At 52.7% G+C, this 13,675-nt stretch overlaps 1 protein-coding gene across 1 annotated transcript; it reads left to right on the forward strand.

Annotated features, from left to right (window-relative positions):
- The first annotated feature begins 254 nt into the window (after positions 1 to 254).
- LOC134056951 (serine/threonine-protein kinase PAK 3-like) lies at positions 255 to 9,726 on the forward strand. Its single transcript, XM_062513912.1, has 10 exons — positions 255 to 330; positions 1,232 to 1,297; positions 3,810 to 3,873; positions 5,143 to 5,191; positions 6,384 to 6,496; positions 7,023 to 7,140; positions 7,778 to 7,877; positions 8,324 to 8,520; positions 9,111 to 9,248; positions 9,637 to 9,726. Exons 1-10 carry the CDS (start codon positions 255 to 257, stop codon positions 9,724 to 9,726), a joined length of 1,011 nt encoding a protein of 336 aa, XP_062369896.1.
- The last annotated feature ends 3,949 nt before the right edge of the window (positions 9,727 to 13,675 follow it).

Consider the following 13,675-nt stretch of genomic DNA (forward strand, 5'->3'; position numbering starts at 1 on the left):
CTTCACAAGGCAGCCTAGAGCAGCTGCTATTGTGATGTCAGCGGCCGCATCCCAGCGCTGTCAAGGCAAAGTTGCTGTGCCCAGGCACGGGAGGCCTCAGTGGGCAGAGCAGCTCTTTGGCATGCTCCCTGCAGGTGCAACCTGCTGATCGACGAGGTCTCTGACAGCCAGCTGCACCCTGAGAGCTCTCGCAGGATTTTTGTTTGTCCCCACAAGTGCTGTCTGGAGCTGACTTGAGCAGCATAGCTCCCGCCATGGAGAGAGTGTGTGCTGCAGTTTGCACGGCTTTTACCGTGGCTTATTCTGGCTACTTTTTCACCCACCTGGCACGTAAGTAGGCGCTTCTATTCGGTGCAGCAGATGGAAGGCCAAAGGCCATGAAGAGGCCTTTTGTTGGGTAAAGCTGCTGTCAGCAGCTGCAGCTGACAAGGGGGTGTCTCTAGCCAGCGGGGCGTGGGCTGCATTTGTAATGTAGCCTGCTGGGCTTCTTCTCCCCACACGGCATGGCCTGTGGCAGTGGAGTCTGGAATCTCCTGCGTTTGCTGGCTCAAGAATGACAACTTCTAAGAGGGGAAGACAGGGAGAGCTTAGAAGGAGCGCTTGGAAAAACTGCGCTGCTCTCCAGGACTGAGGGGAAGCCTCTTCTTGTCTGCATTCCCCCATCCCAGCACATGTGTGTGGGACTTGACAGTTCCTGTGTGCTGAAAGAGCCCTTCCCTCTGTGAGGAAATCACAGAATCAGCTTGGGAAAGGCCCTTGAAATAGACATTTCAGACAAGTTCCGGTATGCTGCTGGGCACAGGAGGTGTTGCTGTGCAGCGTCACATTAGAACTGCCACCATGGCTAAAGGGCTTGGGCTGAAGCATTTCGGGGCAAAAGTTTTCAGCAAGCTCGTGGCAACTGACGCTTGCATCTCTTCAGAAAACTGAAATACAGGAAGGAGACGAGCTGTAGCTCCTGCTGGGTGGGGCAGGGCAGAAACAATGACTGTTTCAGAACTTGGACTTCATGGGCCTCAGGTTTCTGAGGGTTGAGTGGCCAAAAAGGACAAAAGACAGACACGAGGCAATCCTTTGTGCTGTTGTCTTGCTTGCTGTGTGACACGAGGCTTGCTGCTGGAGGCATGGAGTGAAAGCAGTATGCTCTGGCTTTGGGTTGATTTTTGGTGGGTTTTCCCGGAGCGGGCAGTTTTCTCACAGCATGGGGTTCTTTTTCCTTTGTGTGTTGCAGGTCACATCGCCCGTGCCTGGAGAGAATCCAGCCCTTGGGTGAGTGGGAAAGGAGCCTTTGGCGTTGGTAGCATTGGACAGCTGTGGAGCAAGCTGTGAGCTGGGCCTGCTGCAGTCCAGTGCCAGCCTGCTTGGATGAATGAAAGTACAGTGCGGGCTCTCTGCAGCAGCAGCAGCAGCAGCAGCAGCAGCAGCAGCAATGTGTGGAGGATGTGTGTCTGTTTTGCCCAGTTCCATTTCAGAGCTTTTAAGCAGTGGAAAGTGGGGTTGCTCGTTGCTTGAATGCATGATGGAATTTCTCCTGTGCAAGAGAGCGCAGTCTGCTCTGATTGGTCCAATTAGCTGGAGGCTGAGCAACTTAGAATCCAGATGATTCCTCCTTAGTGCATCTGGGTTCTAGAGCTGAATATCAAGAAGGTTGCCTGTCCCTCCCGTTGCTGTCTGTCTGCAGAGCCCAAAAGCAACCTCAGAGCCTCCTGCGGCTGCGCATCTTCCTGAAGAAGAGGCCAAAGGGGAGGAAGATGCCCACCAAGCTGCAGCTGCTGCTACTGTGGGGCCTGAGCATCCAGCATCAGTAAGTGGCAGCTGGGAGTGGCCCTGTGGCTGGAGCAAAGGAGAGCTGGAAGTTTTTGATCAGACAGCACCTCCCCTGCGTAGTTGAAGATGCTGAGTCAGGCTGGAATCTTTCTGGCACTTGCAGAGTGTTTCACCCCTGGGAAAGGGGTGTGGAACTTGGACATTTAGGCATCCGTTCCCCACCACTCTGATAGGGGCTGTGAATTCCTCTTAGCAAGAGACAAGAGGTAGCATTAGGGTGTCTTGGGATGCTGCTGGGGTACAAGTGAGGCCCTTGGTGGCCAGTGGCTGTGCAGGCTCCCTATCTCTGGTGAGGAGAGCCGTGCAAAGATGCACTTGACAGCCTTGCAGGATATGGAGGAGCCACTGTCCCCTGGAGGGACCTGGCCCTGCTCATCAGCAGCTGTGGGGAGCTCAAGGAGCAGCTAAGCTGCAGCAGGGGCCTGTAGCTGAATATCTGTCAGGTTCTGAATGACAGGTTCTTTCCTGTCCCTCCCGCTGCTGTCTGTGCCCAGAGCCCAAGGGCAGCACCAGCCCCTGCTCTTGCTGAACTTGGAGTCAAGGAAGAGGCTGAAGAGGAGGAAGGTGCTAATGAACCTGTCCCTGCTGTCAGCCCACGGCCTGAGCAGCCAACATCAGTAAGCGCCTGCTTTGGTCAGCGGTGTCTTTGGGGTCATGTTGTGCATCGGGTAAAAGCAGCCTTTGGAATTTGCGCCTTGTGTGAGAGAAGGGGGCAGCAAAAGCCGAGAGGTGAAGAGCCCAGGATGTGGCCAGCAGCATCTTCCAAGGGGCTTGCATTTGAAATGGGATTGGAGGGGCATCTGTGGCAGGCGTGTTTGTGACCCAAATTTGTTTCTTGTCCCAGAGCTCCACTTCCTCTAGCCTGGCGCCGGCACGAGCTGCAGCTGCCGGCTCTGAAGAAGCCTCCTGTCCCCAAGCTGGAAAGTCAAGCGCGAGCAGCTCGTGCACCTGGAGCACAAGTAGTTCCTCGGGCAGCATGGAGCAGCTGCTTAGAGAGAGGACAGAGGACGAGTGCCTGGCCCTGCTGAGTATGTCCTTTGTGATGCCTGTGTGCTGGAGCAGTGCCCTGTGTGATCGTGTGTCAGCGTGAGCTGTCCCACCTGCAGTTCCTGCTGGGCTGAGTGTCGGCTGCTGCGGCCTCCACACAGGAGCTGTTGTTGTGCTTGGAGGTGCTGAAGGAACAGCGGGCTCTTGCTGCTGCCTCTGAGGGCAGCCTGGCGTGCTTTGGCTTTGCCTGAGCTTGCCTCAGTACAAAAGGCAAAAGAGAGATGGTTTGTGGCTGAGCAGGAGGCCGGGACCTTGTGAATGAGGCGACTTCAGGGAGCTCCTGTGGGGCCCAGCTCCTGTGGGGCACAGCCAAGGTCATCTTCAGATCATAGCCTCTCCTGAAGGCTGAGGAACCTCATTGTTAAGGCCCATGGCAATAGGTTGCAACGTCAGCTGCTGCTGCTGCTCTTGCAAGCCAGAAAGGCATTGTTTAGGTAAAGTGCTGCTTCAAGGCGGAGATCATGCCTCTGCTGGAAGCACTGCGCACTATTCTTCCGCTTCTGGAGCGGGCAGCTGTTGATACAAATTGATTGCAGAAGCCAAGGTGCCTTTGCTGCTTGCAAGGATGCCAGCAATTGTTGAATGGCGCAGAGTGTTCATGGCCAAGAACAGAAAGGTTTGGGTTTTATAGACCACACTCACTTGTCTTGATCGTGGCCTTCTGATCTCTGTGTCCTTGGACTGTTTCTCCACGTGCTTAGATTTTAGTTTAGGCTTCTAGTTTAGTGCAGACCGTATGTGCTGCAGAGCTGCTTGTCCTGCTGCTGTTGTTTTGGTGGTGCTGCTGGTGGTGCTGGTGCGGCAATGGTGTTGTTGTTTGTCCAGTGAGGGAGTTGAAAGGGCCCAGTGTGCCAGAGAGTGGGGCTGCCTTGGTGATCTGCTGCAGGCTGGCATCTCAGTTTTGAAGTGAGCATCTTTCCTTTGGGTTTTTACAGGGATGCTGGTGAGCGAAGGAGATCCGGAGGCTAAATATACAGAACTGGAAATTATTGGCAAAGGGTGAGTGCAGCCACAGGTGCTTCTTCAAAGGGAGGGGCTGTGTACTTTGCTGCTGTCACCTGTCGCCGGAGTGATGTCAGGCAAGCTGCAAAGCTGTGCAGACGCTGCGCTGAGACGCTGCTATGCCTCAGTTTTGGTCAGCATTGATAGCTGTGGTCTGAAGGCATGGCAAAGACACCTGGATGCTGGAATGGTCCTTTCTGCAGCAAGGAGCAGCACCTGGCACATCTCCTGTCCCTCAAGTGTCTTTCCCCCTCTTGCCGCTTTTCTTGGGACAAATCATTTCTCTGTGTCCCAAAAGGATACAGGATCCGTGGCAATGAAAGGAGGAAAAACTTCATTGCCTCCAAGGTCAAGGTAGCAGCTGCGGGCTGTCAGGGAACAGCTCTCAGGAAGCTTTGTTCCAGCGTTTTGCTGAAAACAAGGTTCAGTGGTCAGGATGACCACCTAGCTAGTCTAGAAGCCAAAAGCAGACACAAAAGCAGCAGCTCTCTTTTGTAGCTGAGGTGGCAAAAGCCAAAGCTTCAGGCCAGTGTCCAATGCCAATGCACTCTAGAGGAAAAGGCATCGAGTGCCTGAGGGGAGAGCCCTCGTGGATCCTGTGGGGTTGCGGCCTTTCCTGCAAAGAAAGCACCAAGCTATTCCCTACTGAAAGCCAGCTCTGCGGACTGTCAGTGGGATTGATTTGCAACATTTCCTCTGGGAGGAGCCAAATGTAGAAGAAGTCCCCTGAAAAGTAGAGTGCTTCCTGTGTCTGCTGCACCCAAGAGAAGCAGCTGCCCATGGATCTGGAGCCAGAAGGCAGCTGTCTGAGGATCTTCTGCTTTGAGCACTTCTCCATTTGTGTGTGCAGCAGTGGAGACCTGTGCCTGCTCTGCCTGTGACTGCAGCTGTGGCTGGAGACTACTTTCCTTGTCAGCTGCAGAAAGGATGTGTGTTGAGAGGTTTTCTTCTGATGTCTGTGACATGGCTTCAGGCTTCTCAGAAGGCCTGTGTGGAGGTGCCTGAGTGTGGCACATCCACTGCAAGGAGAAGTGTGAGCAGGCCCAACGGCCGTGTGTGTGTGTGTGTGTGTGTGTGTGTGTGTGTCTGGAAAAATCACAGACACGCACGGACACAGAAAGAGAAAGGGGGAAAGGAGCCAGAGCAGAATGTGTCGCGGTGCATTTGCTGTTTGTCCCTGGCCTCTTTTTCCTCCTTGGGCCACAGTGTCTGGCTTCTGCAGGGACTAAAGGACTTCTCCTTTCTCTGCTGCTGTTTTGTTTCTAGGGGTTTCGGCACTGTGTGCACGGCAGTGGAGACTGCCACAGGAGAAGAGGTAAGTGTCAAGCGGTGCTGCAGCTTGTGCAGCTCTCGAGTGCCCTCCCCTGTGCTGTGAGCTGTGCCTGAGCTTTGGGTCGCCAGTAGAGCTTTGCTGCAAAGGCAACTGAAGTGCAGAGCAGGGTCTGCCTGCCAAGCCCAGTGGGGACAGACTGTGTCCTTCTGAGCTGCCGCAAGCAATGCAAGGAGGCCAAGGGCTGTCTTTCTGAGGAGGACACGCTAGCTGGTTCTTAGTGGCAAGGCGGTGTCTTAGAGAATGGCGGTGCCCTTTGGGGCTTTGGCTCGCGGTTCCCGAGTTCTCCTTTCGTGCGGTCAGCAAATCCATGGGAATTTTGATGGTAGTTCCTTAGGCACGTGCAGTACTGCCCTTGGGAACTGTGCTTAGAGAGAGAGGTCTGCAAGGAGTCTCTCGAGGGCCTAAGCCCTGCTCAGAGCCTGGTGTGTATCGCTAGAGGATCAAGGCATGAGCTATTTCTTTTTAGAATCAGTCAGGAATTGCAAATGTCACTGGTGTGCTAAAAAGCATTTTAGCAGAACAAATGGAAAATTGCTGAAGTGAGGATGTGCTAGCCTTGTTTTTTTTTGATGTGTCCTTAATGATGTTCTCATCATGACAACAATTTTTCCATAAAATCTGTCGGTTTTTATTTCTCTGGGGGGTGTGGGGTGGGGGGGACGGTCAGGATGTTTGTAGGGCGGCATTTTATCTGTCATATCTGTAAGGGTTTGCCCAGTTGTTGTGCAGTGAAGAATGCCGGTGGCCACCGGAGTAATGATCAAGCCCCCTAGAAATGGCCAAGCTTTCCCAGGAGTTTTGCTCCATTTTTCCTAGGCCTAAGTTGTTTCCTGCTTGCAAGTGGTGTGTGAATTCAAAATGGGGATGATAAAGTGAGGCCCTGGGGGAAGAATGTGGGTGCAGCGAGGGTGGTTAGAGCTTTGAGCTGGAGAGTTGAGACTGTGTTTCTGCCAGGTTTGCAAGGCAAAGGGTTTCTGGCTGTGTGTCCTGGGAGTGGCGACCAAGGAAGCAGTGTAAAGGGCTCTTGCAAGCTCAGCTTCCGGTTCCTCTGATGTCCAGTCCCAAGGCATTTTGGCACAGCGCAGCTGTATCATCCCAAAATCACAGTGTCCCTGTTGGCCTTGTGTTCCTGTGCCATAGACTTCTTTGATCCATGGTTTGCATGTCGTTTTAGGTGGCCATAAAGAAAATCAGTCTGTTGCAAGTGAAGAGCAACGAACTGTGCGTGAATGAAATCCAGGTCATGCGGGACAATAAGAACGCCAATGTGGTGAACTATGTAGACAGGTGAGTGGTTCTGCTCTTCTGCCGTGAAGGGTCACTGACGTGCTGCAAGCCAGAGGTTCAAGCACTCCTTTGGTTGCTGGCAGAGGGTGGAGCTGTTAATTCCTTCCCCTTTCTGGGCTGATCCACAGCATCTTGGAGGAGTTTGCATGGGGGCTGCATTTATCTTTTGCGGCATATCTAGTTTGAAGTGCGCTTTCAAAGAGCAGGTCTCGGCCCAATTTTACTGCGTCAGCAGCCTCCAAGTTCCTGCCCTCCGTGCCCATTGTCCTGTTGGGTTTGGTGTTTGATTTTTCCCCCAAGGTTCTTGAGTTCTGACAAAGCACTGGAGATGGTATTTCCCATGGCCTGTTGCACAGCTGTGCATACCAAGCAGTCTTTTCTACTGCACAGAGTTCAAGCCCTGTAGAGCCTTGTGAATGCCTATTCCCTTCGTCCTGTCTTCCTCGGAGAGAGACACGGACAAAAGGGTCCATCAGGTCACGCAAGCGCACGCATTCACCTGCAGGTGGTTGTTTCCTCCTTTCAGCTACCTGCTGCACGAGGAACTCTGGCTCGTGATGGAATACATGGACGGAGGGTCTTTGCACGATGTCATTAGGGAGATCCAAATGGCAGAAGGAGAGATAGCAGCTGTCTCCCGCGAGGTAAGGGATTGCGTTGGTGCTTGCCATGGCTTGGGTGGAATGGGTGGGAAGGGGAGGATTGATTTCATCTTCCGAGCTTCCTTTCTGCCTATCTCTTGTGACTGGCAGAGCGGGGGCAAGTGCATCTGGAGGGCCTGCCAAGGTGCGGGCCCTTCTTCTAGTGCGTTTGTTTGCGTTGGCCTCTGCAAACACTTGCCTGCTGGCTGTGTGTGCTGCATTCCTTCCCTGTAAGAGCAGCCGTGCTGGTGGCACAGTGTCAACCGAGTGGCAAAGACAAAGAGACACTCACAGGACTCTGCCAGAGCTCAGCCTCCAAGGAGAGCTTTGCACCCAAAGGGGCATTTGCAAAGGCATTTGCTGTCATCTGGCTGGAGAGAGCACAGGCACTGCAGCGGTGCTCCTTCAGTCTGTGTTTGCAGGGCACTGGCCAGAAAAAGCATCGTCCTTTCTCTTTCAAAGCGAATACACCCTCTCTTAGAAAGGCCCTGCTGTCGTCATGTTGCAGCAGCAAGCTCTTGCCCTCCCCTCAGCCTTGCCTGCCATGGCTCGGCGTCCCCCAGCAAGTCAGTCTTGCAGATGTGCCACTGCACTGCATGAGGGACGAAGTCAGATCTCCTGTTTGTTTTTCCTCCCTCAGTGCCTGCAAGGCCTGGATTTCCTTCACTGCAAGCAAGTGATCCACCGAGACATCAAAAGCCACAACATTCTCCTGGGCTTGGATGGATTTGTCAAGCTGGGTGGGTGTTGTTAAGGGCAGGCCCAGCCGTGGTGGGCTGTGGGCTGGGGGTGCATTTGAGTGACTTCCAGTTGCCCAAGAGTGGTGCCTGTGGCAGTGCAGGCTGCCCTGCTGCAAGCGCAGAGCACAGCCACAAGGTGCAGGGCGGTGTGGCTGGGAAGAAGGTGTCAGGAGGGGCTTTGGGCTGTGTGTGCCCTCACGCAAGCAAGGCAGTTTCAGTCTGGAGCTTCAGGGAACTAAAAGCCACTGTGTGAAACGGGGGGCTTTTGCTAAGTGGCCCATCTGCTATTTCCTCAGCTGCAGCTGTTAGGAATGCCAGCATGCCATTCCCGTTTGCATTCCCTTTGGATTCCACACTGCCTTCTTGGGCACTGGGAGAGTGGGGACTTCTTCTCTTTGCTTTCCTACTTCACGCTGGCTTGATCCGAGTGTGTTTTTTCTCCTCAGCTGATTTTGGCCTCGCTGCTCAGCTCACGGCTGAGCAGAGCAAACGCAGATCGGCTGTCGGGACTACTTACTGGATGGCGCCTGAAATTTTCACCAGGAAGCCCTACGGCCCCAAAGTGGACATCTGGTCCTTTGGCATCGTGGGGATGGAGATGGTGGAAGGAGCTCCTCCTTACCTGATGGAAACCTCCCGCACGGTGCGCTGCAACTTCTCTCAGATGCTCCCGTCCCTCTAAGAAAATCTGCCCCCGTTCTTCTGCCTGCCAAGCTTGGTAACACCTGAAGACCATAGCTCCCGGGCTGCATAGTCTCTTGTGCTTCTTGCCCTGTATTATTCCCCTTGCCCTTGAATTCGGAACGGCCCAAAGTACGCTGATGCCATTTGCTTGCTGGCAGCTTTGCCTAAGGGAGCAGTGAGCAGCGCCAAGCTGCATGTTACGGAAGAATCCTTAGGAAGAGTAGAGTTAGACCAAAGTCCCTCTTCCAAAGCGGCGGTAGAGCTGGTGTCAGTCCTCGGAGAAGCCGAGTGTGCTTTTGCTGATGGATTTGCTCCTGATTCCCAATCAGCCCACGAAATCAGGGCTGAAGGCAGGAGCTTTTGCACATTGGACTGGCTGTGGTTGCCTCTGGCTTTGGGTTCAGTTGGTTGGGGTGGGAAAGGCATGTCGCAGCCTCTGGCGGGGAAGAAAGGGCCACTTGTGAGAGTGCAGCTTGGCCAGCGGGGTGTGGGTGAGCAGTTTTGGGTGCGAAGGAGACAGGTGGAGTGTGGCGTTGCCTTCTTCTCTAGGCTCGACAGCTGATCAGCACCGGGGGCACCCCGAAGCTGCAGAAGCCCAGGCAGCAGTCGGCTTGGTTGCGAGACTTTCTGCACTGCTGCCTGGAGACAGACGAGGACAGGCGCTGGTCTGCCCAGGAACTTCTGCAGGTAAAAGGCAGAGCAGCTACAGGCTGTGCCAGCTACCCACTGCCAGGGGCTCCTCCTCTGCTCAAGTCCAAGGCGTCAGGTGGGCCCCGCTCCTAAGAATCTCCATTCTGGGGGCTTTCCAAAGGAAAAACAAGGAGAATCCCGGCCTGCCATGGCTTGGAAGGAGCCTTGCAATGACAATTAGACTAAATCTCCTTAAGCTGCAGACCTCTGGCTTCATGCATTTGTGGAATTGGAAGCCATGTTTGCCTGTGGCAGGAAAGTCCTGGACAGGGAGACAGAGGTGCACAGACTGCCCTCGTTTCTCTGTGTCTCTGGTAGCCAGAGAAAGGCTGCTTCAGCCTGTGAGGAAAGCAGAAGTTCATTTGTTCTTTTTCTCTTTGGGCAGCATCCGTTTGTAACTTCAGCCAAGCCGACCTCCAGCCTGACGCCTCTGATCATGGCAGCGCAGCAGCTTATGGCTGACAGAAGATTCTAGCCGTGCAAGAGGCCGTTGTTGTTTGTTGTTCTTTTGAGTTTGTAGGTTGGAAGGAGTAGTTTGTAGTTTGTAGTTTGTAGATAGTTTAGGCTGATAGTCAAAATAAATACTGTAAAACCATCACTGTGTTGGAAGCTTCCCTTCCTTCTGTGAATAAGCTGTAAATTTGAGTCTGAATGGTCAGGTGTTTCTAAAGCATGGGAAGATAGAGGGATGGGGTTTGGGAGTCAGTTTGGAAGTGGGTGGAGGTCTTCCTCCAGAACAAACCTCCTTGTGGAGATACAGGCTTTTAGCTGTGAATAGAGGAGCAGAAGAGGGCAAAACAGAGCAGAGCAGGGGTGTCACTGCTGGGGACGCCGCTGTGGCCGTGGTTGTGTGGCAGCTGCTGGGAAAGTTTGGGAGTGTCTGTGCTGCCCTGGGCAGAGAGGAAGGCAGCCAGGCTTCTCCACAGGCTCAGGCGCAGGTGAGTGTCCAGCAGGAACATGCGTTCTCCTACGGGAACTGAGGCCAAGATGAGGGATGAAAAGTTCTGCAGTTTGGATCTGTGAGAGCCAAGGGCTGTGTCAGCTGGGCACCCTGCACTAGGGAAGGAGCTGCCCAGACAGAGCTCCCTGGGGTCATGCTGCACACGAGGCTGGCAGGAGACACAGCCAGGGCAGGGGACCCAAAGTGGCCAAAGAGATATTCCTGACCATCCCACATGCTGCTCAGTATTTCAAGCTGGGTGCCTGCAGGAGGAAGGATGTTTGGAGTGATGGCATTTGTCTTCTCAAGTCACTGTGAGGCTTGAGGGGTCCCTGATGTCCTGGAGATGTGAAACACCTGCCTCCCCGTGTGTGCTGGTTTTACCCTGGCGGGCGGGCCCACTAGCAAGTTTTTCCCCATGAGAACTTCCTCTGTGGATTGATGGGACCAATTGGAGGCTGGTTTAGTTGTTGACAGCCTGAGAAAAGAATTGGAAAAGTCGGTTTGCTCCGTGCATCACATTTGAAGCAGGTAAGCCCCGGGAACGCTCTCTTGCATTTTCGGCCTCTTAAGGTGTGGCATTGGCCTAGCACCGGTCCCTTCTAGTACGGGGCCCGGGCCAGGCACAGGGCCAAGCTCCAGAGGCTGCTGGGCCCCGTCTTTAAGCAGGGGCCCCAGTGGTCAAGAGGAGGAGAGGCCCATTGCTGGGATCCTCGCCTTTTCCCGGTGTGGCCGTGGCTCGGCGGGGCCCTGCCCTGCCCCGGCTGGGAGCAGCCCTGGGGTGGCCGAGCCCGCCCGGCCGCCCTCACGGCCTGGGGGGAGGCAGCTGGGCCCCGTTTGGGAGAGCCCCCCACGGCTTTGTGTGCTGGGCAAGGCAGAGGGAGAACCCCCGGCCTGCAGCTGGAGCCGGGTGCAGTGAGAGCCAGAAGAAAGCCATGGAGCCAGAGCCTTGGCACCCATTTCTCCTCTGGCTGGACTTTGCAGTTTTCGTCCTGCCCCTCCAGCGTGGCCTGGGCGGCCTGAGCTCCTGACACAGCTGCCGCATGGCCGGGCCCATCTCCTGCAACTTCTGTGGGAGATTTTAAGTTTTTTTCCAATGCTCAGATAAGACTTACCGCCTTTCATCTTCCCGTGGGTGAGAGGAAGAAGAACAGAAAAGATACACCAAAGTCAATGAAGTCAAAGCTAAGTTTCTAAATGGAAGGAGAATGAAGAGACTCCATGAAGGTGGGCTGAAATATCTTTTTTGTAAGTTATAGGGGTGGACTGTGCTTCACAAACATTTTCTTTAAACCATGGAAAAAAAGAGAGACCTGGGGTGGTGGGGGGGTGGAGCAAGGTGTAAAGGGTTTGAAGAATCCTTTGCCCTGAGGAAAAGAGGGGGATCTCTGTTCCTGGGAATAATATATAAACAGAGAGAGAAGTGAGCTAAAGAGAACTTTTGCCTTGGAGTAGCTCATCCTTACAAGTAATACCCCATGACTTTTTACCATGGCCCGCAACTCAGTTGTGAACAGACTGTGAAGTGGGAGGAGTTTCCTGACAGCAGATCCCGGGCAGCTGTGAATCCTGAGCAAGTGGAGTCAAAAGAGAACTGGCAATTTCCTCTCTTAGTAAAAGATCCTTATAGCTAAAGAAAAAGAAACTCCTCTCCCTAAAGTGAACTGGAAAAGATAATTTACGGAAGAAATTGACGGAAGTGTCTCTGCATGTTGTTAAGCTGTAACAAAGGGGGAAAGAAGAGCTGGTCTGAAAATCTGCTCTGAATTTATTATTCTTATTCTTTGTGTAGTTAATAAAGTCTTTTTCTTTATTCCCTTTGTAAGCGTTTGGCCTGCTTTACTTTTACTCCTAATTCTAGTTCACCACAAAAGGTAACGATATTAAAATTGGCAAACCTTAAACTATTACATTATTGGTACATTGGCCCGGAAACAAACAAACAAACAAACGAAACCATTACACCTTGGGAAATGGGAAATGAGCTCTTTGCTCATTTGCTTGTGGGAAATGCAAAGCCCAGAGAGCTCTCCGGGCCTTGTGCATCCAGGCTCAGAGGTAGAGATGGATACAATGTTTAACCTGAGACTTTAGGGAAGGCCTTTAGAATTACAAGCTAAAAAGTGAAGCAGACAGGAAAGAGGAATACAGGTTTGCACTTGAAATGGAAATATGTTTTAAGCAAAGAGAAAGATGTGTTATGCAAGCCAGGCAATACGTTAAGTAAGGTTGCAAAAGGTTTTCAAACGTAGCAATAGAACTTGTTCTAAAGTTAGTGAAAAGATGAAGATGCAGCAATGTGAATTTAGAAATGCTGTATGATTGGTTGAAAAATGATGCATTCTGGCAAGGCTGCAGAAAGTAAGGAATTAATGATTGCTATGAAAAGATGTTCACAAGTTTTGCAGAAGTATGTGACTAGTGAAAAAACGAACATAAGGCATCGGAATGAAGAAGGGAAAGGCTTCTGATACTATGGCACTGGATGTAACACCTTTAATGCCTCACCTTTCTATGAGATTGATGCCATAAGGCTAGAAAGCACTTTTTATCCAGTCTCTCAGTTGCCCCATTTCTCCTAACATTATTTTTCCGATACGGTGGGAACACGAGTTCTGCTACGGGAACTGAGGCCAAGATGAGGGATGAAAAGTTCTGCAGTTTGGATCTGTGTGAGCCAAGGGCTGTGTCAGCTGGGCACCCCGCACTAGGGAAGGAGCTGCCCAGACAGAGCTCCCTGGGGTCATGCTGCACACGAGGCTGGCAGGAGACACAGCCAGGGCAGGGGACCCAAAGTGGCCAAAGAGATATTCCTGACCATCCCACATGCTGCTCAGTATTTCAAGCTGGGTGCCTGCAGGAGGAAGGATGTTTGGAGTGATGGCATTTGTCTTCTCAAGTCACTGTGAGGCTTGAGGGGTCCCTGATGTCCTGGAGATGTGAAACACCTGCCTCCACTTGGGAAATGGGGAATGAGTTCAAAGGGGTTTCTTGGCCTATGCATGAGGCTTCTGCATTCCCTATGCAGCTCAATTGTTTTCTGCACCTGGCAATTTTCCAGCTTCTACCCTTCCAATTCTCTGCACAGGCCAGCCTGCTGGTGACCGGGCATCGAATGAGAATGGCTGTGTGTGGCACTTGCTTGCTGCCTGGGCTTATACCACAACATGGCAAATAGAGCAAAAGAGGTTGGAATGCAAGAGGAGGAGGGAGAAGGAAGCATCCACGTTTTGGAATGGCGGTGGTTTTTCTGTTTTCCTCAGCCTGCCTTCCCGTAGCTGCTCCAGCACGTGATCTATTTGGTCTCTGCCTCAAAACTTCAGTTTTTCTGGGACCAGCCCACTTGGGCGCACTGCTTTACTCCTTCCAGCACTTTGGGACTCGGCCCACAGCGATGATGCTGGTACCTTCTATTCTCTTTCTTTCTTTCTTTGTTTTTCTTTCTTTCTCTCTTTCTTTCTTTCTCTCTTTCTTTCTTTTCTTT

Source organism: Cinclus cinclus, chromosome Z (assembly GCF_963662255.1).
Source record: "Cinclus cinclus chromosome Z, bCinCin1.1, whole genome shotgun sequence".
Taxonomy (NCBI): Eukaryota; Metazoa; Chordata; class Aves; order Passeriformes; family Cinclidae; genus Cinclus; species Cinclus cinclus.